Source organism: Ictidomys tridecemlineatus, unplaced genomic scaffold (genome assembly GCF_052094955.1).
Source record: "Ictidomys tridecemlineatus isolate mIctTri1 unplaced genomic scaffold, mIctTri1.hap1 Scaffold_58, whole genome shotgun sequence".
In the NCBI taxonomy this organism is placed as follows: Eukaryota; Metazoa; Chordata; class Mammalia; order Rodentia; family Sciuridae; genus Ictidomys; species Ictidomys tridecemlineatus.
Window position 1 is genome coordinate 1,341,439 of NW_027523917.1, and position 26,811 is coordinate 1,368,249.

General features: G+C 48.6%; 1 protein-coding gene across 1 annotated transcript in view; it reads right to left on the reverse strand.

The window, feature by feature from the left end:
• LOC144374101 (leucine-rich repeats and immunoglobulin-like domains protein 1) overlaps positions 1-26,811 on the reverse strand; it is a 53,480-nt gene that overhangs the window by 15,636 nt on the left and 11,033 nt on the right. The window contains 10 exon segments of the mRNA XM_078037047.1: positions 2,472-2,635; positions 7,128-7,199; positions 7,944-8,024; positions 10,222-10,365; positions 12,893-13,036; positions 16,058-16,201; positions 17,418-17,436; positions 17,439-17,490; positions 17,492-17,561; positions 20,189-20,326. Of these exon segments, the coding sequence (XP_077893173.1) occupies positions 2,472-2,635; positions 7,128-7,199; positions 7,944-8,024; positions 10,222-10,365; positions 12,893-13,036; positions 16,058-16,201; positions 17,418-17,436; positions 17,439-17,490; positions 17,492-17,561; positions 20,189-20,326 (1,028 nt within the window).

Here is a 26,811-nt window from a genome sequence, read left to right on the forward strand (position 1 = left end):
AGAGTTCCTCAGGCCACATGCTGTCCACCAGCACTCATGTTAACTGTCCAGAGCAGGCAGGTCACACACACCCATGGACTAGTGACCGCCATGGCTGGTGGCCAGGAGAAGAGGGAATGCCTGCTAAGGCATGGGGTTGTGGTTTCTTTTAGAAGTGATGAAAATGTTATAAATCAGTGATGACACAAATTTCGAAGACTCTAAATCCAAAGTTCATGTTTTAAAGAGACATATTTTTATGACATGTAAAAATTATATTTGTAACACACACACACACACACACACACACAGAGCTTTACTTAGCAACAATTCACATACACTTAAGCTCACCCATTTCAAGTTCAAAACTGAATGGTCTGTGGTGCATTCAGGAGTAGGTGTCATCATGACCACAGTCAATCTTAAGATATCTTTGTCACCTCATTGAGAAGCACTTTGTAGCTACTCCCCTTCTCTCTCCATCTCTCCCCAGGCTGGAGCACCTCCTAGGGCACTTCCTACCTCTACAGATCTCCCTGTCCTGGGACTTCCCTGTGACTGGGTCATGGAATCTGCGGTTCTTTGTCAGTGACCACTTTCCCTTAGCTTATCATTTTCAAAGTTCATCCAGGCTGTGGGAGGGATGGGACAGGTGGCATTTTATGGCCTGATAATCCTGCAATGTCTGGCTATGCCACCTTCCTCTATTCATCCATCAACTGGTGGGCACTTGGGTGCCCATTTTTTGGCTATTATAAATAGTGCTGCTGTGAACACACATGTGGAAATGTTTCCGTGAAATGTGAATTTGTCCCAGGAGAGGAACTGATCGTAACTGTTAAAATGAGGAACTTCTAAGGCTGCCTTCCAAAGGAACTGCCCATCTTGTACTGTCCCCCAGCAGTGGTGGGACGGGGATTTCAGGTGTGTCCCCTTGTTTGCCAGTGCTGGCTCCTACCTGGCTCTACCTGCCATCTTAGAGGGTGTGAGCTGGTCATGCTTTCTATTTTTTGTTTTTGTTTTTTTAAAGGCATGGGAGAGCGTACAGAGCTGGAAACTTTGATATCCTGACAAGTGTTTTCATGATTCCCATTAACACCAGATGGTTGGGGTTTTTTTGAAGTGGGGGTGGGGGGAAGCCTGAACTGAATCGAAGGGGTGGGCCTGAGAGAGGTGAAATCAACCACTCTAATCCAGAGTCTGCCAGTGCCTGAGGTAAGAGGCTGCTGCAGAAATCCTCCCTGGAAGTCCTCCCTGGATGGTCCGAGGGAAAGGCTGCCCTGTGTCAGGAGCAGGAGGAAGTGGCAGACAGTCTTGTTCCAGGGCGCTGTGGAACGAGATTAATGGTCTAGGGCTCCCTGAGCAATGGGTGATGAACCACGGACGGCACAGCCATTCCGTGCCTAGGGAACCAGAACTGGGCACAGCCTGGGACCCGTTCCCCCCCCCCAAGAGACCCCTAAGAAGGACCAGCACAGTCTGGAGCTCTGCTACCGTGTTCTCCATGCTTACTTCTCCCTGGTCTGAACCAGGCAGGAGGGTGGCCAGGAGGCCACACTAAGCAGGGGTTTGTCTCAGTGGGGTGAAGGGTGAACTCATGGACAGAGGACATTCCTCTTTTATTCCCAGCAGGGAAATGGCTACTGTCAGAGCTAAAAGTAGGTCACAGACATGGCCCAGCAGAACCCCTGTACTTCTAGGTGGGTTTCCGGTTAGGACTGTCCAAGCCAGGATCTGGCAGCAGGAGAGATGTGCAACTGCCCAGCAGGGCCTGATGGGCGTGGAATCCTGTCCTCTCTCCTGCTCCAAGCAAATGCCAGGAACAACTCAAAATCCATCTCAATCTTTGCCCTCGTGTGTGTGGCCGAGAGGCTATGTCATTCCTGTCTGGGCTAGCCCGTGTGTGTGTGTGTGTGTGTGTGTGTGTGTGTGTGTGTGTGTGTGCAGCTGTTCAGCATTTTCTGTACTCTTTGCAACCACACTTGGATTCTGAGCACTCCTGGTCAAAAAAAGATGACATTCTAACAACCAGTAGGAAGGAGCCATCTCTAGCTACCCCTGTATATTTCAGGGGTTTGGCGAAACCGCCAGAGTGCAGGTGAACATGGAGGGACTGCTTTTACTAGAGCGAATGTTCTCCCCAGACCTATCCTTCCTGCGGTGAACCATCATATGGTGCATCAATTCCCAGTGACACCAGGGCACCAGATGTCTCCTGAAACACCAGAAATATCTTCCTGTGACTGATTATTCTGAGTGTCAGTGAGCCCTGCATGCTGCCCTCTAATTAAAAGCACATCCTCCAAGCGTCACAGGAAGCACCTTGTGGTAAATGCCATGTGTGGTTTCAGCGGGAGGTAAACTGCATCCAGGGGCCAATCTGCAGCTGTGGGCTGAGGTTTCCTGAGATCACAGCAATGACTACCACAAGCAGGAGGCCCACCTGGCTTCTTTTCCCTTCATGGAAAAAAAAATCTTCCACGAGGTCTTACCACACACAAATCTTTTTGGTGGTACTGAGAAAATGCTCTGGCCCTTCAGTGACTCTAGTTGGGCACAAGTGGCTATCACGAAGGCCTGCAGTGTTGTGCTTTCAAGCCATGGAGGCAGCCACTTGAGCTGGCACTCACACAGGAAGCTGTCACTGCTGATGTGGCTGAAAGAAAGAAAAAGACACTGAGTGTGAGACTGAGTGGGAACAGTGCAGCTTTAACAGCTGAGAACATTTATTGCCACCCACAGCGTGTGACACCAACACCCGCGAGCTGACTGGGAGATGTCTTCCCCACAGTTTGTTCCTCTCTGCTGGAGGAACAGCGCCTAGAACCTACCTGGAGATTCGCTCCAAGTGCAGCTTCTGACGGGAGTCCGTCAGGGTGGAGCCTAACTCTGCCCTTCTACCGAGCTCCAGGGGGGAGCTGAGACCCCTGGTCCAGAGGCTGCACTTGGCCCTTGTTCTCATACTCTGATTCTGTTACCTTGGGGACACCTTCTCACCTTTTCCTGACCTTGGATACACCTTACAGTGGCAAGGACACTTTCCTGATGAATTCCAAACTCAGTCCCCAGCCCTGGGACTTTGATCTCAACTCTGCAACAAGTTCTAATACGTCTTCTTTTTTCTTTTATGGCTGCTACTTTTTGACTGGCCAAGCTGGGTTCAGGGATTGAACCCAGAGTCACTTAACCACCAAGCACATCCCCAGCTCTTTTTAATTTTTTTATTTAAAGACAGGGTCTCGCTGAGTTGCTCAGTGCCTCACTAAGTTGCTGAGGCTGGCTTTGAACTCGTGATCCTCCTTCCTCAGCCTCCTGAGCCGCTGGGATTGCAGGCAAGCACCACAATACCTGACAAAGCTGCATGTTTTCTTACTTCTGAATGTCAGCCTCCCAGCCACATGTCCCGCCTGCCTGCCCCTCTCTCTACAAGAGCATCACTCAGGAGGTTGGGAGAATGCAGCCCTACTCCATAAATAGTGCTCATTAGTTAACTGCCTCTGCCTAGGGAGCAGGAGAATGTTCAACTTGGGTTTTGTGAGCCTCCAAACAAAACAGAGAATATTTTCTTTTTCATTTCTCAGCAACTGAGGATAAACTTTTCAAACAGAAATCAGAATGGCCATCGGAGCGGACATTCCTTCCTGAGGAGTCACACACCAAGATAAGTCACCCAGAGAGTCTAGGTGCCCTGGTCCTGGGAGAGCCCAGGCTTGAGCTGAAGAGCAGTGGCCAACCTATGAGAAGGGCAGACACAAAGACAGGTGGCTTCCCTGTCATGTCCTTGACACTCAGTGACAGAAATGGGCACAGTAAGCCTAGGAAATCCACACACGTGGTTCTGGCCAATAGTCCAGACTGTTTTTCCAGCTGCTGCATCCCTCAGACCAAAAAAGCAACCATGGGGACTGGCTTTCTGTTCTCTTTCACTCTGAATGTGGTTTTGTTTGTTTGTTAGTTGGTTACTGGGGATTGAACTCAGGGACTCTGGACCACTGAGCAACATCCCCAAGCCCTAGTTTGTATTTTATTTACAGACAGGGTCTCACTGAGTTGCTTAGGGCCTCACTAAGTTGATGAGGCTGGCTTTGAACTCACAATCCTTCTGTCTCAGCCTCCCAAGGACTTCCAATGAGCAAAGAAAGTGTCAAACTAGCAATCAGCAAGGAAGAGTGAACAACCCGTTTCCTCATCATTCCCAGAGGTAAGGTCAGAAGGTACTTCTCTGAAAACTGAAATGATTTATCTTAAAGCCATTATAATAGGGAGGCTAGGCCCAGGGCAGACCATAGAGTAGGCCTGCAGCTTTGGATTGTATTTATCAGGCAGCTGACTTTCTGCATCCTGCTAAGGAGTTACTCTAGGGGTGGGAGGGCAGCTGATGAACAGAAATGGCCCTCCTCACTCCTGTGCAGGGAGGAAAGTGTCCCAGGCACAGCTCCTGTGATTGGCTCGCTGCACCAGGACCTCACCTTCCTGGTGAAGAGCAAGCGGGAACTCCCACTATCAGAATCTCCTCAGGCTCAACCTCCAGGGGCACTTCTACAGTTCTCAAAGGCACTGCGTTGGAAAGCCTGCAGGCAGAGCCTGGGCCAGGGCCCAGGACAGCCTGGCCACACCACCCCATAAGTTAGAGACAAAGGCCAGGCTGAGTAGAAAGAGGGGACTGTGAGCTGCCCAGCCTCCACTGACTTCTGCCCATCTTCAGCACTCGGGCAAAGCTCAACCTCCGCAGCTGCCAACAGACACAACCACCTCTCCTGCTCCCTTTTCCAGCCACCCCAATACTTCACTGGCTAAAAGGGTGCATTTTCATGACTCCAACTAGAAGTGTGTTTCTAATCATTCCTTGTGGAAATTTACCCAGAGGTCCACAAAATGCACACCACAACCTGTCTTGTGCCATTGGGAAAAAAATGGGAATTAACTCTCTGGGCCCTCCATGCAGGGTCCATGCAGCGACTGATGGGAACCCAGGTGGGGACCAAGACTCAGTGCCAGAGCCAGACAGAGTGGAGTTTTGTTGTTGTTTTTATTTTTCTTTGTGAGGTGGGGGTGGGGATGGGTTGCCCAAACTTCCAAAGGGTTTAGTTCTCCCCACTAGACAACAGTCTCCTAAGAACCTAAAAAAGAATCTTTCTCCTTTCTCCCTTCTTTCTCTCCAGATACCCTTTTCCCATTTAATCAGTTATTTCGGACTCCTGACTCATTTGGAAGTTTCACGGAGAGAAAAGTTGTTACAAACTGCACAGATCATACTCACCCATCCCAGGAGGTCTGGACTATTTTTTCTGGCATTGAGGATTAAACTCAGGGGCACTTAACCACTGAGCCGCATCCCCAGCCCTTTTTATTTTTTATTTAGACCAGGATCTCGCTGAGTTGCTTATGGCCTCACTAAGTTGCTGAGGCTGGCTTTGAACTCACGATCCTCCTGCCTCAGCCTTCTGAGCCCAGGAATCTTTTATAAACCAACATTCCCCTCTACTTGCTTTTTCAGTATTCAGCCCTACATCCAGTGCAGAATCATTTGTCAAGAAGAGGAATTGGGAAAATCTGTTCCTCAGAATCTGTCTCACTCACATGGACAAGAGAAGAGTAGCCATGGTTGAAAGTAGGGAAGAAGCCCAGAAGGCTCTCTCCCTGTGTGGCTCTCCACAAAGCCACATGGCCCCAGTGAGCCTGCCGTGAGCTCCCATTTGGAGGTTCTTGATCTTTCTTGGCAAGAGCACCCTTAAGTTCCCAGCACAAGCTCTTCATGGGACAAGTGCTCGAGTACCCCCTCTTCTCAGAGGAATGCTGCCTGCCCTCTTGGGCTCTTTGCCACGGGGATTGGGCCTTTTCCCCATTCCTACCCTCCCTGCCCCAATCAAGGGTCCACCTGGAGTGGCCTCAGGAATGGGATTAGGTCAGGGCACAAAGATGACCACCCTCTGGTATCTGACATTTCGTAGGCATGTCTCAGAATACTCACTCAGTGAGACCTGCAGGGGACTGACATTACAGATGGAACTTACTGGCCACAGAATCAGTGGAATGTGGCAATGGGAAAGGAGTCAAGGCCATCGCTCTGCCTGGGCCATGATAGTGGGGAGCTCCTCTAGCCCCAGTCAGTCACTTGGCACCCCACCTCTGAGCATCCATCAGTGCCCCTGCTGCTCGAACCCACCGGGCTCCTTCAATAAGCCCTTCTCCATGCAGGCTTTTCCCTTTAAGAAAACCCAAGTGAAGAGAATGTGTCCCTGGGGTAACTAAAGGGGTGATCACCCTCTTTTTAGAAAAGAATATACTTGACATTATATAAAACAGCTGTTAGCACACCACAGCCTGCAGGCTGCTGCTGCTGTGCAGTACAAATTCAATGGCACACAGCCTCACCTGTTCCCTTATGTACTATTTATGGCTGCTTTATGCTTTAACAACCTTTCCAAGGAGTTTCTACACAGACCCTGTGGCCCAGGGTCCAAAATATTCACGACATCACCCTTCAAAAAAAAGATTGTCGCTGGGTGTGTGGTGCACACCTGGGATACCAGCAACTCTGGAGGATGAGTCAGGAGGATCTCAAGTTTGAGGCCAGAACTTGTTTTGTCTGCTTGGGGCGGGGGTTGCCCTAACTTCTGAAAAGGTTCAGTTCTTCCTTAGTAATACCCTGTCTCAAAAAGGGCTGGTGATGTGGCTCAGTGGTGTTGCACCCCTGAGTTCCATTCTCAGTACCGCCCCGCCAAAGGAAAAAAATAAAAGGTATTTTCTTCCTATTGATCCCAAGTAAGCACCACTTCTTTTTTGGGGACTGGGGGTAACTGGGGATTGAAATTGAACCCAGAGCACTTAAGCACTGAGCCACATCACCAGCTCTTTTAATTTTTTATTTAGAGACAGGGTCTCACTGAGTTGCTTAGAGCCTCAATAAGTTGCTGAGGCTGGCTTTGAACTTGCAATTCTCCTGCCTCAGCCTCCTAAGCTGCTGGGATGATAGGCGTGCACCACCAAGCCAGCTTCCCCATAGTATTTTTTTAAACAGTTTAACTTGCATCTACCCATAAACGATCATAGCTATTAAAAATGTGAGCGTAAAGCAATTACGAGGGTTTGTTACTTGGAAGTTCTTCCTCATATTCACAAGGGCCCCAGGAAACCTCGGTACTTACAGTTCCTTAAGATTCCTCATCGTGATAAAGGTGTCCAGCTGCACAGACCTGATGGCATTCTCTCCCAGGTCCCTGAAACACAACACAAGGACTTGTGCCAAGAAACCCCAGGTGCCCTTCCAGCCAACCCCGTGTCTGAGCCAGGAGACGCGGAGGTTTTCCGTGACAGCCTTGGTTTCAGGTGACCCAGAGGTGATAACTCCACAGGAGGTGGCTCTCACATGTGTTGACACAGCACGTGCGGTGACACGGGGACCCAACCTGTCTGAAGGGCAGCACAGAGGTGGGTGCAGGCCTGCTCAGCAAGTCAACTGCCACAGGCTCTCCCAGCAGAACCGAGGTTGAACTTGGTGCAGGGGTTGAACTTGGTGCAAAGAGGAAAAAGACTCAAGCCCACCCACTCGAAGGAGCTACCTCAAAAGGATGTGAAGGTCTCAGGGCTGGCTGGTCCCCTTACTCCCAGGGCCAGCCAGAGAAGCTCCCAGTGGGGTACGGTATGTGTCACTCTGCTGGCTGACCTAGTGGGGGTGGCGAGGAGACCAGGGCCCAGGGAGGAGCGGGGGCAGCAGTGACACAGGGCAGCGGAGGGAGGAAGGTATTGTCCGCACACCAGCTGCATTCATGGGAATCACACCAACTGGCCATGTGTTCTGTGACTGCTCTGGCACAGGCAAGATAAGCACCAGCATTGAAGCAGCTGCCGCATCTAAATGGCCTGTTTCTCAGTTTACAAAGATGCCATTCAATCCTAGCTGACTTTGCGGTGGCCACCCTTGGCAGGGCTGGGGGTCAAGCAAGGTCTGGCAAGATACTCACAGGTGCTCCAGGCCTTCCAGCCCCGAGAACACTCTCTTAGCCACGGAATTGATCTTGTTCCCAAACAGAGTCCTGCAGATTCTAAACATCCAGGAAGAGAGAGGGTTGGGGAAAAGGGGGGAGAAAGAATGCACGGTCAGCCTGTCTAGTGAAAGGCAGGGGAAACTGACCTGCACTGAGATCCCAGGGCGGACACACACAGTCCTGCCCCTTCTGAGAGGAAACACTTTTCCCTCTATTAGAATTCAGGAGCAATGGCAGGCTGAAGGTGCATGCACTTTAGGGCCTACAAAGGCCCCCTGCAGACTCCATCTCACTTCGGTCAGAACAGTGATCGTTAAGAATACAACTAACAATAAGTGTTGGTGAGGATGTGGGGAAAAGGCACACTCACACATTCCTGGTGGGACTGCAAATTGGTGCAACCACTCTGGAAAGCAGTCTGGAGATTCCTCAGAAAACTTGGAATGGAACCATCATTTGATCCAGGTATCTCACTCCTTGGTATATATCCAAAAGACTTAAAATCAGCATACTACAGTGACACGGTCACATCAATGTTTATAGCAGCCCCATTCACAATAGCTAAGCTATGGAACCAACCTAGGTGCCCTTCAACAGATGAATGGATAAAGAAAATACAGTATACATACACAATGGCATATTACTTAGCCTTAAAGAATGAAATTATGGCATTTGCAGGTAAAAGGATGGAACTAGAGACTATTGTGTTAAGTGAAATGAGTTCATCCCAAAAAAACAAAGGTCAAATATTCACTCTGATTTGTGAATGCTAGCCCAAAACAAGGGCGGCTGGGGAATAATAGAAATCCATTACATTAGAAAAAGGGAAATGAGGAAAAGGGAAAGGATGGGAATGGGAAAGACAGTGGAATAAATGGGACAGAAATTTCCTGTGTTCATATATGAACACATGACCAGGGAAACTCCACATCATGTCCAACCACAAGAATGGGAAGTTAGACGCCAAGATGATCTGACATATATATGATATATCAAAGTACACTCTACTGTCTTACATAACTAATACGAACAAATAAAATCCATTGGACACACACTTATCCCACCTGGCCCTCTGTCTCCAAGGGCCCCTGAAGGGGGTTGGGGGTGAGGCAGGCAATAGCATCACAAGAGACAGGCTGGGTAGTCTCTCAGTGAGGAAAAACAGAAGGTAATGAAAACACATGGGGGTGTGTGGCAGCCACCTGGGGTTCACGATACTGTTTTGTCTTGTCTGCTGTCATGTTGTGCGAAGGTTTATACATTAGACGGGAAAGAGAAAAGCGGATCTTGGTGCGCAGCTCTAGGTTGACCACCTGTGCTTGGTGTTGAGTGACCACTTAAGGAGGGAACCATGCTGCTTGGATTCCCTCCTCTGCTGGGTTTTCTCCCAGCATCACTGGGAGCTCTGAAGCATGGCTGTGCTGGAAGATGTGGCCATCACACTGCATTGCCCCATCTGGATGGGCTGGCCCCAGTCTGCGGGGCTCCCCTGGGCAGTGTGGAGCATGCCAGCACAGAGGAGCCATGTGGAGATCTTGCGAGGTGGCCTGGGGCTGCCTTTGGAGAGCTTGAGAGGCTGGTCTTGCTGGATCTGCCTCTGAATGGGGAGGTGAGCTACTCCTGAGGTCCTTCCTAGCTCACCACTGGCCAGGCCTAAATGAAGGTATTTTCCCACTATGAGCAGCAGAGCCCTCTGTGACCACCCGGTGGACGTTTCCCTTCCTTGTTCCAGGTTTTGAGCTCAGATAGTCCCTCAAGCCCAGCCATTGATAGTTCTTCAATCTAGCTCTTCCTGGTGCTGCTGGAGTGTTCCTTTCCCCTAGGTGACCTGTCTCTAAATAAAATACAAAATAGGGCTGGGGACATGGCTCAGTGGTTGAGTGCCCCTGAGTTCCATCACTGGTATACAAAGAAAAAAAATGATTGCAGGGACAGTGTGGCAGTGGCTGCCCACCTGGGGATGCTCACTTCAACAGCAGGACCCAGTGTCCTGACAGGCACAGTGTGCAGCTTCTGCTTGGTGACACCACACTATAGGGTTGTCATTCCCTCAGGCACCATCCCATGGGAAGGAGACATTCAACATCAGCTATGCACACATAACACATCAGCTTGGAGTCCAATTCCCACCCAAAGCCATTGGGAATGGAGTTCATAGAACTCTCAGAGAGGCCTTTGGGGCGCCGGCTCTGCCCTCTTCTGCTCTCTTGCCCAGGACGCTGTCGTTCTGTCACTCCCACAGTGAATGCCGTACAAGATGCACAGGTTCTTGAGTCCCTTGAAGGCGCCTTCAGTGATGTGGCTGATGGAGTTGTGGCTGAGGTGCAGGATGCTCAAACTGCCCAGCTTGGCCAGACTCTTCTCATCCAGCCACGTGAGGTTGTTGAAGGACAGGATCCTGGGGAGGTGGAAGGGCTGAAGTCATTATCAGGCCTCACGGAGTTGCTTACAACAGCCCATGGGATCTCCGTGGGCAGGAAGTATCTCACAGTGAATGTGCAGCTAGGTCATCCACCTGGTCTAACAACGGGAATGGCCATGCAGGTCCTCGTGTGGTTAAACTGTGAGGACGGCACAAGGTCACGTAATACAAAACCTCCCTGCTGGTGTCTAGGCTGGTCCTGATTCAGACCTTTCTTGGCAGAGGCCCGACACCATAGGTCCCTTGTGGATAAGATGCTGCCACTCCACGCGCTGGACAGCAGAGGGCGCCATGCATCCCTGCCTGGGACAACCACTGCAGGGCCTCAGCCTCAGGCTGGAGGCTCTGGCCTGAGTGTCACCTACTCTCCCTGTGAGCAGGACAGGACACGCCCCAAATCACCCATTTAGCCTGCATGTGAGACTCCAACCCTCCTCCCAGACACCCTTACATTTCTGACACAACCCTGGCGCTGATCACTTGGCATATGGGTCACCTCTGGTTGAAAAATGGGAAGTTTGGGCTGGGTCAGGAAGAAGAAAAATAGTATCAGTGAAGATTAATGGGTTTTTAAAGGGGGCAGCAGGCAGCCTTCTTTCCCTGCTGGAGAAATAAGTCACGGTGTCTGTCAGTCACAGGACCTGGCAGGAGACCGAAATTATATCCTTACCTGCAATTAAGGAATTTAGCTTAGGGGAGGGGTGGGAAAGCAACCCTCAGCCTGGCTCTGAGGTGACCTGAGAACACGGCAAGCTTCTAGAACTGGTCAAGGCACGCATCAGTGACCCCTGGCCCCTCTAAAGGGCACAGCAGACAGCGGTCCACAGCCAGAAAGGGGAGCAGGGAACTCAAAGCCCCATCAAGGCTCTGAAGCACAGCTTCTCCAAGGAGGTCACACACCCTCTGCCGAGTCGCAGGATGGTGGCTGCTCACCCTAGGAACTAGACAGGTTCAGGACTGTGGGACTCAACACCTGCCCTGCTTCCCCAGGGCTCCTGGCCGAGGACAACAGAGAACCACGCGTCCCTGGAGTTCCCTCATGCGGTCTCTGCCTGAGCAAAGAGCTTGTCATCCAATACCACAAGAGAGATGAAGCAGCACCCTAAAGCACCAGGAGGGCGAATCTAACACTCTAAGTCCAAGGGCAGTGAGCAGGAGGGAGAGGCAGGCTGCTGCATGGCACACACTCTGACCACTGACCCACAGAGACCAAAACGCCAGGTCACCAGAGGGATGCATATGAGCTCTTGATGCGAGGGACACACAACGGGAGGGACCGGGTAAGGACTCTGGCAGTGAGCGCAGCATGAAGTTCCGAGGCCCCCGTGAGTGTGCCTGGAACCCGTAACGCTTGCTCACATTAAGTAACAATTTTTATAGGCCAAGCCTACAACAAGTGGGAAAGGAGAAAACCCTCCCAAACTCTCCTGAAAAATAAAGAAACCCAACCGGACTAAACTAGAGCATTGTAAAACTGAAAACTTCCACCTAGCAAGGACCTGTTCCCCCAACACAAGCAGAGATCTAGAAACGGGTGCACACACGGAAACATGGCCACATTCTCCAACCCTCGGCTACGCAGCTCCAGCTGTGCATGCAGGACAGAGAGGGGACCCAGGTTCCCTCTCCAGGGGTCACCACTGTGGCTGTCAGCTTGGGCAACAGTGACTTCAGGTGCTCTCAGGCCCAGCCTGGGTGTCTCGCCTGGGGATCTTCCAAAGGGATGCGGGGTGGGGGGGGGGCTGTGAGCCTCCATTCACATTCACCTTCTCCACCAGGCACGACAGGTAAAGAGAAGAGCCAGGTCCCCGGGGAAGCTGACCAAGATACAAGCGCTGAGGACACACAAATTTTTTTCACAGTCAGCGGTTCGCCATTGCTCTGTTCATGCTCCCAGTGTGGTTCAAACACACTGTTTCTCTCTCTCTCTCTCTCTCTCTCTCTGATACTGGGGCTTAAACTCAGGGGTGCTCTACCACTGAGCCACATTGCCAGCTTCTTCTTCTTTTTTTTTTTTTGAGATAGGTCCCACTAGTGTACCGAGGCTGGCCTCAAACTTGTGATTCTCTGACTTGGCCTCCCAGGTCACTGGCATTACAGGTGTGCCACACCATGGCCCAGAGGCCTAAGGTACCATCTCTCTCCAAGAAGCTACAGTGAGAAGGGTTCTTTAGGTTGCCCTTCCCAGACAGAGCCCTTGACTTCAGGAGATTTTTTCATACCCAAGAAATCCCTGGGGACAGAGGCTCCTCATGGGGACCGACAGGTTACACCTCTATTAATCCAAAATTAGGATGTAGGAAGGGCCTGGAGCTCAAAGCCCTGACAGTCCTGCTTTGGGCCTGGCTGGCCTGGACATCTATCCTTCTTTCTGCCAGAACAAGGCCACTGGCAGGCCTGCCTCTGAGCTGCCTTTGCCCCCGAGGCCTGCACCCCTTTCTAGTCCACTGCTCTCTGGGCTCTGGAGGATCTACCTCCACACACCAAAGCCGAGAGCACTTACAACTCACACAACTTCTGACAGAAGTTCCACCCGCCTCGGTGGATGTGCAAGATGGAATTGTGGCTGAGGTGCAGCTGGTGCAGGGCCATGAGGCCAAAGAGGGAGCCGCTATTCACTTCCACCAGGCTGTTGTGCTCGAGGTGTCTGCAATGACAGCGCCAGGGTCAAGGGGTCCGACCTTTACCCAATACCCGGAGTGTGCCTGGTCAGCACTCCAATTAGACATGGCGGTCACACTGAGGATGTAAGAGCACAAGGGAAGCTTGGAGACCCCCTGCTGTGCACACACATGATGGAGAGAAGACGGACAGACCCCAGTGGAGGGTCTGAAGGCCAAGACATACTCAGAAAGTTCGGAAGGGCAGGGGACGTTATCCATAAGTCAGTTTTAGCTGAGTCAAAGTGAACCAGACAGATGAGTGGGCAGAGGAGCTCTCAGCAAGGGCAAAGCCAGGAGAGGAACAGAGAGAGAAGGGGAAAAGGGAGGCAGCCCTTATCCTCATCCAACTGATAAAATCTACTGTGCCAGGAGACATGGCATTAGCTCTGGGATCCAATGACTGTATGATTTTTGTTTTTCTGGTACCAGGGATTGAACCCAGGAGTGCTTAACCACTGAGCCTCAGCCCCAGCCCTATTTATATTTTTTATTTAGAGACAGGGTCTCACTGAGTTGCTTAGGGCCTTGCTAAGTTGCTGAGGCTGGCTTTGAACTCATGATCCTCCTCCCTCAGCCTCCTGAGAAGCTGGGATTACAGGTGTGTGCCACTACTCCTGGCTCCATGACAACAAGATTTAAATCTTGATTTTGCCATTTTGATGGCTTAATGAGTCTGAACACCTGTGAAATGGAAATATCCAGAAGAATCCACCTCACGGCGCTATATGGAGAGGGAATACAGAATGTACATCGGGGTTGTGGGCAGTGTGAGGATCTGGCTCCCAACAAACTCATTAAGTATGTACAGTAGGTCCCTGACTTACAATATTCCAACTTGTGATGTTCACACTCTATGAAGGTATGGAGACTAACACACATTCTGCAGAAACTCCACTTGGAATTCCAAATCTAGATCTTTCCTACCTGGTACAATCCTTTCTCAATGCTGGGAGTGGCAGAGAGACGGCTCCCCGTCAGCTCTGTGGTCACCAGAGATAACAGCTGACACTCTACCATGTGTTGTGCTGTAAGCTAGGATGCCCTGGGGACTAGAAATTAAGTGTATTTTCAACTTATGGCATCCTCAGCTCACAGTGGGCTTTTCGGGATATGACCCCATTGAATGAAGAGTATCCGTGTGCCATTCCCTCACGTCTCAGAATCCTCACCAATGACAACTCTGCCCAGACACCTGGTTTCTCTCATGGAAGTTACCGATGCACATTTTGCTCTTTTTTTCTTTTGGTACCAGGGATTGAAGTCAGGGATGCTTAACCACTGAGCCACACCCCCACCCTTTTTTATATTTGATTTAGAGACAGGGTCTCGCTGGACAGGACCTTTGTAAGTTGCTGAGGCTGACCTCAAACTTGCAATCCTCCTGCCTCAGCCTCCTGAGCCACTGGGATTACAGGCACACACCACCATCACCCGCCCTAATTTGTATAAATTCATTCCACATAAAAACGAAATGGTAGAGCCTCACACTGTTTTCTTCTGAAAATTCTCTTCATCCTCAGACCATCATCAACTTAGAACTTCAGATTCTAAATGACAGGCTTGAGGAAGGAAGAGTGTTCTGGAATATGCACCACAGAGCTCCAGCCCAGCTGAAGTGGCAAAGGAGGAGAAGCCACTGGCATCCTGGTCATGCAAAGCAGAGATGCTTCTACACAGTACACTGTGGGGCCTGGACCTAAGCTTCTGGGCTTGGTTTAAGTTATAAAGACAAGTAGTGAAGGAAAGAAGTGGGTAAAGATATTGGTGCAGGTGTGTCAACTTGGAAGTAACCAACCACAAACAGGAAAACCAATAGGAACTGCTGAGACCCAACTGTCTCCTGAGAGAAGAACAGGGATGGGGAGGGAGGTGGAGGGAGGGGATGGACAATGGGTGGGCAGCAGCTGCTTTGTTTACTATCTGATTCATTCACGCAGAGGCATCAACTCTGATGAAAAATAAACAAATTTAAATGTTGAACGACAGCAGATTGCGTTCCTCTGCCTTTTTTTAAATGTTGCCTTTGTTTCTGGCAGGCCTTGGCTCTGATATTGGACACATCTGGCCAAAGATAACGTTCTCTTGATAAAAGCTGCACATCTTGGGCTGGGGATGTGACTCAAGCGGTAGCGCACTCGCCTAGCGTGCGTGCGGCCCAGGTTCGATCCTCAGCACCACATACAAACAAAGATGTTGTGTCCGCCGAGAACTAAGAAAAAATAAATAAATATTAAAATTCTCTCTCTCTTTCTGTCCCCCTCTCTCTCTCACTCTCTTAAAAAAAAAAAGCTGCACATCTGCACCAAGTGCCTTGATGAGCTCACAAGACAAAAATAAATCTCCTGTGATGAACTATATATTTTGGGTCCACCTGCACATCAAGGAAGACTGTCAAACCCAAAATGGGGAGGGAAGGAGCTTCCTGTGGAGTGTAGGAGTGGAGAGGATGTGGGGAAGGATCTGTTCCACAGCGAGAAAGTGGGGGGTGGGAGGAGGCCCAGGAATGGGGCTCCTTCCTGCAACACCTGACCTGATTCACAAAAACCTCCTCCAAGAGATGTTCCTACTCTGCTATGGAAACACCAACAGATTTGGTTGAGTCTGCAGAAACACTGAGTTGGGACCACAGCAAGGCTCAAAGGACAGGTGGCCTTCTGGGCGCGGTGGAGCAGGACTGTCATCGAGGCAGCTCAGGAGGCTGAGGCAGGAGGATCATGAGTTCAAAGCCAGCCTCAGCAAAAGTGAGGCTCTCAGCTACTCAGTGAGACCCTGTCTCTAAATAAAATACAAAATTTATTGGGAATGGGGCTCAGGGTTCGAGTACAATCCCTGGTACCAAAAAGAAAAAAAACAAAAAAGAAAGAAAAAGGAAAGGTGGCCTGCTCTCCACCTAGTGCTCAGCTGAATGGACACACACAGGCTACCCCACTCCCCACAGAGGCAGGTTGCAGAGGCCATGGCCTCACCCTTGGGCTGGAGGCCTGCCAGGGACCGCCCACACTTACAGCACATGCATATTGGACAACCCCCAGAAAGCGCCATCAGTCAGCTTGCTGATGTTGTTTCTCTGGAGCTTCAGCACCTCCAAGCTGTCCAGGCCCTGGAATGTGAGGCCCTGGATCAACTGAATCTGATTCCGATTGAGGTCCCTGAAGAAAAGAAGCCCACAGGCCCGGAGCCTCCCTGTGCACATTCCATACACACACACACACTCCCATGCCGAGTTTCCCAGCCAGTGAGCCAGCGGATATCGAATGCAAGAACATTTGCAGTCAGGGCATCTGTTGGGATCTCCATGTATGGGGCAGAGTGAGCAAGAGCAGTGGGGGACACCCCATGAAGCACACACATTCACTTGCTGGCTCTAGTACTAGAGAGCCTTGGGGGACCAAAAGGACTCTGGGTGGCCTGGAGGGGCAGGGAAGGACACACAGAGCTAATGGGAAAGCCCTGGTTTCCCTGAAGTATTTCTGCAGCATCTTGTGAACCAACCTCCTCAGCATCATGGAGACCTTCCAGGATCCACACCTGCTGAGCCTCAACAACTGTTCTCATCAATTTAAACCAAATTTCCACTACTGGCTTGTTTTCCTGATATTTACTCTTCTAATATTAAAAGGAAGCCGAAAATCAATCAATCAATCAATCAATCAAGAGCCAGGCGTGTTGGCACAGGGCTATAATCCCAGTGGTGTGGGAGGATTGTGAGTTCAGAGCCAGCCTCAGCAACTCAGAGAGGCCCTAAGCAACTCAATGAGATTCTGTCTCTAAATAAAATACAAAATACGGCTGGGGAGGTGGCTCAGTGGTCGAGTGCCCCTGAGTTCAATCCCCAGTACCAAAAAGAAAAAAAAAAAAAAAGCAAGAGACAATCATAAATCATCCACCTTCTAAGATTTAGGAGATAAAAATTGCCATATTCTGCTTACTGCCTCTAGCCATGCTAACTTCCTGCTAAATTCAAGAAATGTCAAGGATACCATCAAGCCTGAGGTACATATTTTACGGGTACCTTAAAAAACAACACTAAAATCTTTGAGATAAATAAACAGAATGCATGCAGCCTAAGCACTAGCCACATTAGCTAACCAGCAGGATTCCTTATGTCATCGAGGAGGACACCAGCATGGACCCATATTCAGTGGACCTCATCCCTGCAAGATGAGGTGGGCCACTGGCACCAGACCCAGCTCCAATCTGCTTTTACTAGGTGTTGCCATAGGGGCATTAATTACGGTTCATGCAGAACTTTACTGGGGGCGGGTGGGGGAGTAGGGGTTGCATTTGGTGCTAGGTCCTTGAGAAAGTTTGGCCCCCATAAAATTGGGCTACAACCTTAATTGAAGTGCTGGTTTCTGTACTCACAGTTGTGTCAGCCTGGGTACTTGAATGCTTTTATAGGAAGCTGGGTGATCCTGTTTTTGCTCAGGCAAAGAAAAAAGCAGCGACCGTGACAGGTCATCAAATGCTCCCAACTCCAGGGTACCAATGTGCTTGCTGGCCAGGTTGCTGGAATGAGTGAGGAGAGAAAATGTCACAGCCATAGGAGGCCTTCCTCGTTCTGTTACAGACACCAGACCCAGCTGGATCTGAGCTGGGAAAACATGCTAAGACACACCCAGAGGGACAGGTTTCCCGAGGAGATGTCTGTTATCACGAGGCTTCAGAGCCTGCCCTGCCATTGCAGGTGGCAAGACTGTCCAAGGTCAACCTCCACTCAGCCCAGAGCACACAGCACCTGTGGCTAGTGGGCCCAAAAAGGCGGGAATGACCATCAGACACCTTCACCCCCAGCCCTGCTGCAAACCTGCCAACCTCGGGCCACACCTGACCCACCACCCTAGGCTGACGAGAAAAGCCCTACACAAAGCACAAAGTCAGCTCAGAGGCCAGGTCAGATTCCATTCCACAATTTGGGGAATCAGTCTTTAATCCTGAAGTGGGTCTCATTTTTGGACTTACATAATAAGTGTGTACAAGCCAATTCCTTAAAATGATTTTAAATACCTGAAAGAAACCCTCTAGTTAAAGAGACCTAAGCCAAGTTCTTTTAAAAGAAAGCCATACCATGCCTGTAATAACAGTAGCCCGGGAAGCTGAGGCAGGAGGAATGAGAGTTCAAAGCCAGCCTCAGCAAAAGCGAGGTCCTAAGCAACTCAGTGAGACCCTGTCTCTAAATAAAATACAAAATAGGGCTGGGGATGGGGCTCAGTGGTTAAGCACCCCTGGTTCAATCCCTGGTACCCCAGCCTCTGCCAAAAAAAAGACAAGAAATACTTTTTCAGGGCCATCTCCTTTGACCATGCCGAGTGGATGGACTGCAGTGTACAACACAGACATGTGCATCACACTGTGTGCAAAGCATAGCAAGCAGTGGAAAATAAAAGGAAAAAAAATAAATGGAATAAAATAAATCAGTATTCCTATGGGAAGTTACCCCTCAACACCTTTTTTACTTCTTTTCCTAGACAAAATTTTGGTGTTTTTTTTTTTTAAAAAAAAAAAAAAAAAAAAACATCAATAACAACAACAAAAAAAAACAGCACCTAAGTGAAAAAAAAAGAAAGCCCAGGGATTCTTCTACCCTGGGGGGAAGGAACAAGGCTCCTCTGGATTCTTTACCAGGTAGAGCCCCAGCACAGGGCACATGAGGATTCTCTAAAAATTGGGCTGGACTGTTTGTTCTTGACATTCCAGATTAGAGAACAGCCTCTGGGATGAAGATAGAGCAGCCACAAGCTGCCAAAAGAGAAAATCCCTCCTGCTTTCTTGCAGGGACAGAAAGTCAGTGCAATTCTGTTTAGCAGTGGTGATTTCTTGGTTCTGAGAAAGGGAGTGTTGAGCAGCAGCTGGACACCTCGGGACAGTCTCCACTTGAGACTTAACAAAGGCCGATTTCGGCATCTTGATGCAGCCTGAAAATGACTTGGAAAATCTAGGGGCCAAGGTTCATCTTCCCTGAAGGGATTGTTCATGACCACCTCTAAACAGGACTTGCAAATGAGCTCCAAAATGACGCAGAAACAGTGATGACAAAGGGAATGGAAACTCACTCAGATTGGAAATGTCTCTTCAGATTCTTCCCCAGAGAAACACTTTTCTACCCACAGGCCAGGGGTGCTGCAGGTTTTATCATTTTTACTCCTGTCTACCATCCACACTGCAGGTAAGATGGGGCCTGAACACAGGTAAGAGACACATCAGCACAGTCCTGAGAACACACAGAACCAGGAGCCGCCTTCCCAGACAGATCCTGTGAGCTGTCTGATCACTGTGTGACGCTAGGAAGAAAGAGCCTGGAGAGTCTGCAAAGCACTCTCTCTGCAGTGTGGGCCTCTAAGCTCCCCTGAGCCTTCTCTCCGAGCTCTGCTGGGAAGCAGCCCAGTAAATTGGAGTAAAAGCAGGCTCTATGGTCAGGGCAGACCTCAGAGTCTTGAACTCTTCTGTCTTAGGGGTGAGCTTCCTGGACAGGAGAGTCCACCTCTCCCTGCCCAAGGTGTCCACCTTGGGTGTAACACAGACGAATACTATGGGACTAGAAATGTTCCATCAGTGGGCATCAGAGGCCAATCCCTCCTGCCTTGCACCATCCCCAGGGCTGAAAAATTGTTATGGTTTGGATGTGAGGTATCCCCCAAAAGCTCACGTGTGAGATGGTGCAAGAAGGTCCAGGAGAAATGACTGTTTTGTGAGAGCCTTAACCCAACCAGTGAATGAATTCCTGATGGGATTAACTGGGTAATGGCTGGAGGCTAGTGGGTGTGGCTGGAGGATGGGGCATGGGGGCATGGCTTTGAAGTCTCTTTTTGTCTCTGGAGAGTGGAGTCTCTCTCTGCTTCCTGATCACCACGTGAGCTGCTTCCCTCCACCACATTTTTCCTCCATGATGTCCTGCCTCCCCTCGAGCCCTGAGGAATGGAGCCTGCTATCTATGGATGGAGACGTCTGAAACTGTCAGCCCCCAAATAAACTTTTCCTCCTCTACAATTTTCTGGTTTGGTTTTTTTTAGTCACACAGTAGTGAAAAAGCTGACCAAAGCAGAAGTGAAATATGCAGACTGTGTACAGACCTGGGCAACGGAGGCCTCCAGCTGATCTAGAAACAGAGGGACAGTCCCAGCCACAGAAGTACTTACAGCTCACTTATGTACAGTCCAGGGGGAAAGCATCCGCTCCAGAATTCCATGATATTACTCAAACTCAGATCCAACACTTCCAAGGAAAGGTAGGCCTTCAGCTGGCTCCCGTTCATGCTGTGGATCCTGTTGTGTTGCCTGAAACACACAAGTGGAGGTGACTCGTGCATTTCTTTTTGCAGAGTAACTACAAGAGCCAGGCATACTGGCGGAGGCCTGTAATCCCAGTGGCTCAGGAGGCTGAGGCAGGAGGACCTTGAGTGCAAAGCCAGCCTCAGCAACTTAGTGAGGCCCTAAACAACTCAGTGAGACCCTGTGTCTAAATCAAATATAATAAGTGTAAGAATTCTCTTTCCTATTTTACTAGTTGTTTGCTCTTTCATAACATGATCCTCTAGTGACACTCAAAATGAGTTTTCCTGTTGTTCTTCCCATCCATGATCAGCTGCTGGCTTCAGAGAGTATGCTGGATTTTCTCATATGGGACAAGCTGTTTTCAAAAGTAGGGGGCAAGAACACAGGGTTGATCTCTAAGTACACAATCATGGCATGACCTGCATCTACCTACATACCCACCATAAAGGATGTACCAGTGCAATTGGGCAGCTCCAAACCAATAGCCTTCTGCAATCTTCAAGACCCAGTCCACTGCCATGAGATAAAAGGCTTGTAGGCATGAGTCCATGTTTAGTCATATGGCTGTGTGCAGTATTGGGGATTAAACCCATGGTCTTATTGATGCTAGGAAAGTGCTCCACCACTGAGCCACATCCTCAGCCCTCTCTGGTCAGTTTAATCCAACTTCACAAATCACTACGCACTTTCACAAATCACTACTGACACCTCCAATGTGCCAGGCATGGACACATACAGGAGATTAAACACACACTCAACACACACACACACACACACCCACACACACCCACACACAGATAAAATCATGGTAATCCTCATACTTTGCTGGTGGGACTGCATTTGACCCAGTTACCCCACTCCTCAGTATAATACCCAAAGGACTTAAAATCAGCATACTACAATGACACAGTCACATCTATGTTTATAATAGCTCAATTCACAAAATCTCAGCTATGGAACCAACCTAGATGCCCTTCAAAAGATGAATGGATAAAGATAATGTGTTATATATACACAATGGAATATTACTCAGCCTTAAAGAAGAATGGAATCTTGGCATTTGCTAGTAAATGGGGAGAAATGGAGACTATTATCCTAAGTGAATGAAACACACCAATTCCAAGAAAAACAAAGGCTGAATGTTCTTTCTGATATGCAGGTGCTAATTCAAAATGGCAGGTGAGTAGGGAAGAATAGAGGTACTTTGGATTAGGCAGAGGGGAACAAAGGGAAGGGAGGGTGTTTGGGGGGTAGGAAGGATAGTACAAGAATGGGACATTATTACCCCATGTGCATACATAATTACATGACTGGTGTGATTCCACATCATGTACAACCAGAAGAAATTATACTCCATTTATGTTGGATGTTTCAAAATGCATTGTACTGTCATGTAAAACAAATTTTAAAAAATAAAATCATTAGAAAAAATTTTTAAAAATAAAATCCTGGGACTCTGCAAAGGGAGAGAGGAGCTCACTGCTGGGTCTCACTGGAATCAAATCCCCTGCAGCTCTAATGGTGTTGTTCCTCAGTTTTCTCATCTAAATGATGCAGCCGAAACCTGTCATTTCTGGAATATGGGCAACCCAACTTAAAACCATGCTAAAGGGATAGCAGACACTAAGGCAAGTGCTCTGAGGGTGTCCTTCCCACCTAGGAAGGCACTGTCCACTATGATTTATTTTCATCTTTAACCCTCGAGGCCTCTGACAAACCCCAAATCTAACCAAGGGACCAGCAGCCATTAATCAGGACAAAGGTAACTAATGCTAAGCGGGGCAGGGCCATGGGCCTGTTGTGAACATGGCTCTGCCTTTCAGATTCAAACTGGGTCAGGAAATGCATGAGAATCTGCTTGGTTGCCAGGCGCAGTGCTGCCTCTCATCTCAGTGGCTCTGAAGGCTGAGGCAGGAAAATCACAGGGTCAAAGCCAGCCTCAGCAACTTAGTGAGGCCCTGAGCAACTCAGTGAGACTCTGTCTCTAATTAAATACAACATAGGGCTGGGGATGGGGCTCAGTGGTCGAGTGCCCCTGAGTTCAATCTCTGGTACCCACCCTCCTTTCCCCACCTTAAAAAAGAATCTGCAAGGTAGCAGTGCTGTCCTGAGGGTTCTAGGCACACACTTCTGCCAGGTTGAGAAAAGAGGGGCAGCTGTCCAGCCAATCGGAGCCAGGAAGCCTGCCGTCGCTTACCAAGTGGCATCTCCTTTAAACCAACACTTGAACATTGGTTCCAACAAGGCAGGAACGAGGACCTCTTTCCCTGAATTTTGGGGGCCTCCCTCAGCTCCTTTTGTTGTTGTTGGTGTTTTTTTTTCTTTTCACAAGTCTCCCAGGCCCTAAATTCAAAACTAGATTTACAAGGGCCCAACTCTGCTGACAGGGGGAGCCTCCTTCTAATGAAAAGACCCTTCCCTCAACCTCCCCTCAAAGTAATTGCATTCCTTTGTACAAGGAACTTGAGGCTCCATGGACTGGTATTGTTTTTGGGGGGGTGGGGAACTGCATAACTGTATATATAGAATCCCTAGAACTGACAACAACAGAGAACAAATGTCCTGATCAAAACGTGGGCAAAGGGAACCTGGGGCTGGGGCTCTTGCCTAGTATGTGTGAGGCACTGGGTTCGCCTCAGCACCATATAAAAATAAATAATTTTTTTAAAAATTGGCAAAGGACTTTATAGACATTTCTCCAAAGAGGACCAAGTAGCCAACAAACCCATGCAACCATGTTTGATGCATGTTTGGTGCATGCCTGTCACCCCACTTGGATGACAGGCATGCACCACCATCCTTGGTGCCTTTCTTATTTTTTGAGACAGGATGTCACTAAGTTGCTGAGGCTGGCCTCAAACTTGTAATCCTGGGCTGGGGTTATAGCTCAGAGCTTGCCTGGCATGTAGAAGCCCTGGTCCAATTCCCAGCACACGACATACACACAACTTGTGATCCTCCTGCCTCAGCCTTCCAAGAGGCTGGAGGGAGGGTTATAGGTGTGCACCACTCCACCTGGCTCATTTCCATATTTCCTAACACATTTGCTTATTGATTAGTCTTCTTTTAGTCTGGCTGGTGGATGGTCCAGCAGGCAATTCCTCCACCAGAAGAATAGTATGGTTCTTTATCGTGAGGAAAGAAAACATACCCACCTCAACTGTAGCCATAGATTCTACACTGAATACAGACACAGAGCTCCACCATCTGAGAGTACCACTCAATTTTTGAAGACAACTATTATTTCACACTTCCAGGGATAAATAGCATGCTCAAGAGATGATTTTTCACCTGAATCTTCATGATGTCTGAAAAGGCTGGGCCTTCTGCTACATATTAGGAAGTTTTAACAGCAGGGGAGTGAAGAGAAAGGAAAAAGGCCTCATTTATTCTCACTCCTTAGGCAAGAATAAATAAATGCTCCAGCCCCCACACAGGTAGGCACACGTGTGCATGTGTAGTCATTTTGAAGAATGCTAGCAACTATTTATTACTCAGTATGATTTCACCTGTGCCTCAAGACTAATTACCGACAGTCCCAGCTCAGGTCCCAAGGCCAAGACTAATTTTCCAAAATTAAAGTCTAGGTCTCTTTCCCCCCTTGCTTTCAGGCTGATCCCTTAGGGAGACTTTAATTATTCACCCAGCCCCGGGGGGTAGAGGCTTTGGCTGCCTCCCCTACAAGACCTGCTCTTAAATTACACTTTAATGTGAATTGATCTCTGCACTATAGATAGTGTAAAGAAGATTGATCTCTTCTCTCTCTCTCTCTCAGATTGATCTCCTCTCTCTCTCTCTCTCTCTCTCTCTCTCTCTCTCTCTCTCTCTCTCTCTCTCTTTCTTTTTCTAGAGGGTTTGCTAGAGAGTTAGGTATTCCCATTTATTTTATGTCACTAGCAGATCCAGCCAGGAAGAGGGCTCAGGCTGTTGCTGCCAGTGATCTCTCCAGCTCCTCACTTGCCTCACTATGAGAGAGGTCACCCACAGGACAGCAGGTTGCTTTCCTCCCAGGCTGTGTTCTCTGGGACTTACAATTTATCAGGATGTTAAATATCGCATCCCTTTTATTTAATCAGTTTTTCTTCAGCTAAGAGTTCACAGAAAATTAGAGGACTTAGAACCATCTTAGCTATTTTTATTTAATTTATTCATACTCTAAGTCTTCCAGGTACATTTGTTAATAGGAGAGAAAAATTTTCCTCAAAAGCAAATGACAGCCATGCGCAGTTGCTCATGAATGTAATTGCAGTGGCTGGGGAGGCTGAGGCAGGAGGATGGCAAGTTCAAAGACAGCCTTAGCAACTTAGTGAGACCCCAACAACTCAGCAAAAAATATTTAGACATAAAATATTTTTTTATGAAAAAGGCTGGGATGTGGCTCAGTCATTAAATACACCTGGGTTCAATACCTGGTACAAAACAACAACAACAAAAAGCAAATGACATTTTCAGATATGTGGACACCAGAGGCTGAAAGGAAGGGAATACAGGAAGTGAATGCTGATGGGTGGAGGGTGTGAAGAGGGTCTCTTTTTGGGGTGGTAAAAATGTTTTAGCATTAGATACTGGTTATGGTTGGACACCATTGAGAAGGTACTAAAAGCTGAACTGTATATACCTCAAAGTAGTTAAAATGTTGAGTTCATTAATTTCATCTCAATAAAAAAAATCCAAAGAGCCCAAGTGCAGTGGTGCACACCTGTCATCCCAGGCTGAGGCAGAAGGATCATGAGTTCAAAGCCAGCCTCAGCAACTTAAGTGAGATCCCCTGTCTCTAAATAAAATACAAAAAAGGGCTGAAGATATGGCTCAGTGGTTAAGGGCCCCTGGGTTCAATCTGCAGTAACCACCCCACCCCCCCAAATTTTTTTTCAAAATTAGAAATATTTCAGCGTGTTTAAACACACACACACACACACACACACACACACACACACACACACCTAAGGATTTTTGACAGCAATTTCACAAAGTCACAAGTAACTGTGTCAACCTGGTTTTTGTTTTTATCTCCCACCTGGTGGACACAGGTCGGGGAGAGCAAAGGAGGTGGCAGGGTGAAGAGGCAAGTTCTGACAGGTACCATCACCACCTGGAGAGGAGGTCGGGCAGACACAGCCAGGGTGGCCTCTGCATGAGGTTCAGAGTGAAAATCAGTTTTCAGCCTGCTTTCCTCCCAGGACTGAAAACCAATCAGTCCTCCACACCACAACCAACCTCCTCCATGGCGTAAGTGCAGAACTGCCGCAGGAAAAGCAGAAATGTTTCTTTAGCAGAAATGTTGCTTATGCCTCAGACAAAATTACTGTTGCCATGGAAACTGTAACTTGAGTTTCCTGAACTTTGAATTTAAAAAAAAAAAAATCTCAAATGTGAAATTCGACTGACAGACACTGCTCCCAGTTAACAAAAGGCTGTTTCTTTTTCTGAGAACTATTTTTATGAAATTAGTGACCTCGCTTCAACCCAATCCTATTAAAAGCTTTCCTGGAGTTTTCTGCTTCCTGTTATTAAGGATAAATGGCTCTGGTATCATCCTCAGGACAAGATGCAAATAAATCTGCTCTCTGACAAATACTTTAATTGAGTTAGATCCCTTTAATCAGAAAGTATTAACCAATTGAAATTGTGCTGTAGGACCCAAGTTCCCAAAACTCTAGAACTCTATCTCTCTGTCTCTCAAAGCCTTGATACTAAAGTCAGGCACAAAACAAAAACCTCTTCCCAGGAGACCCTTCCAAGGGTGACATCCAGCAAAGAAGGAAACTGGAGTCTGAGAACTCAGGGAAGTGTGACCAAGATGAAGAACTCAGCTCCAGAGGCCAAGTCTAGGATGACAGGTGTCTGTCCAAATGGGAGACAAATCTGCTATTTCTGCTGAAATACACAAAGTACCAAGAGCAGCTACTGGACAGACAGACCAACCATGTCTTCAGTGACATTGCCCCTGCCTTTGACTTCTGGGTCACCCAAGAAATTGCCGCCTGATTCAACAAAAAAGAAAAAAAGGAACTTGTCCCAGGTCACACCTGCATCGGAGGCAGAGAAGGATACACACCAGGTCTCCACTTCTCCTTTCTGCATTAGCCTATAAACTTGTCGAAACAAAGTTGTCTCCTCGAACTCACATGGCTCACAGTAAGCATATTTTGCTTACTTTTCTGATCCTCCACCTACTCAAAAAAGGGAAATAAACAGGGTGGCACATGCCTATAATCCCAGCAGCTCAGGAGGCTGAGGCAGGAGAATTGTGAGTTCAAAGCCAGCCTCAGCAACTTAGCGAGGCTTTAAAAAACTCAGGGAGACCCTGTCTCTAAATAAAATACAAAATAGGGCTGGGGATGTGGCTCAGTGGTGAGCTCTCCTGGGTTCCATCGCTGGTACCAAAAGTGGGGGCGGGATAAAATACTGAGGGACTAAGGACTCTTAGATGTCAGAGTACAGCTCAGTGGTATGGCACTTGCCTAATATGTGAAAGGCCCTGCGTT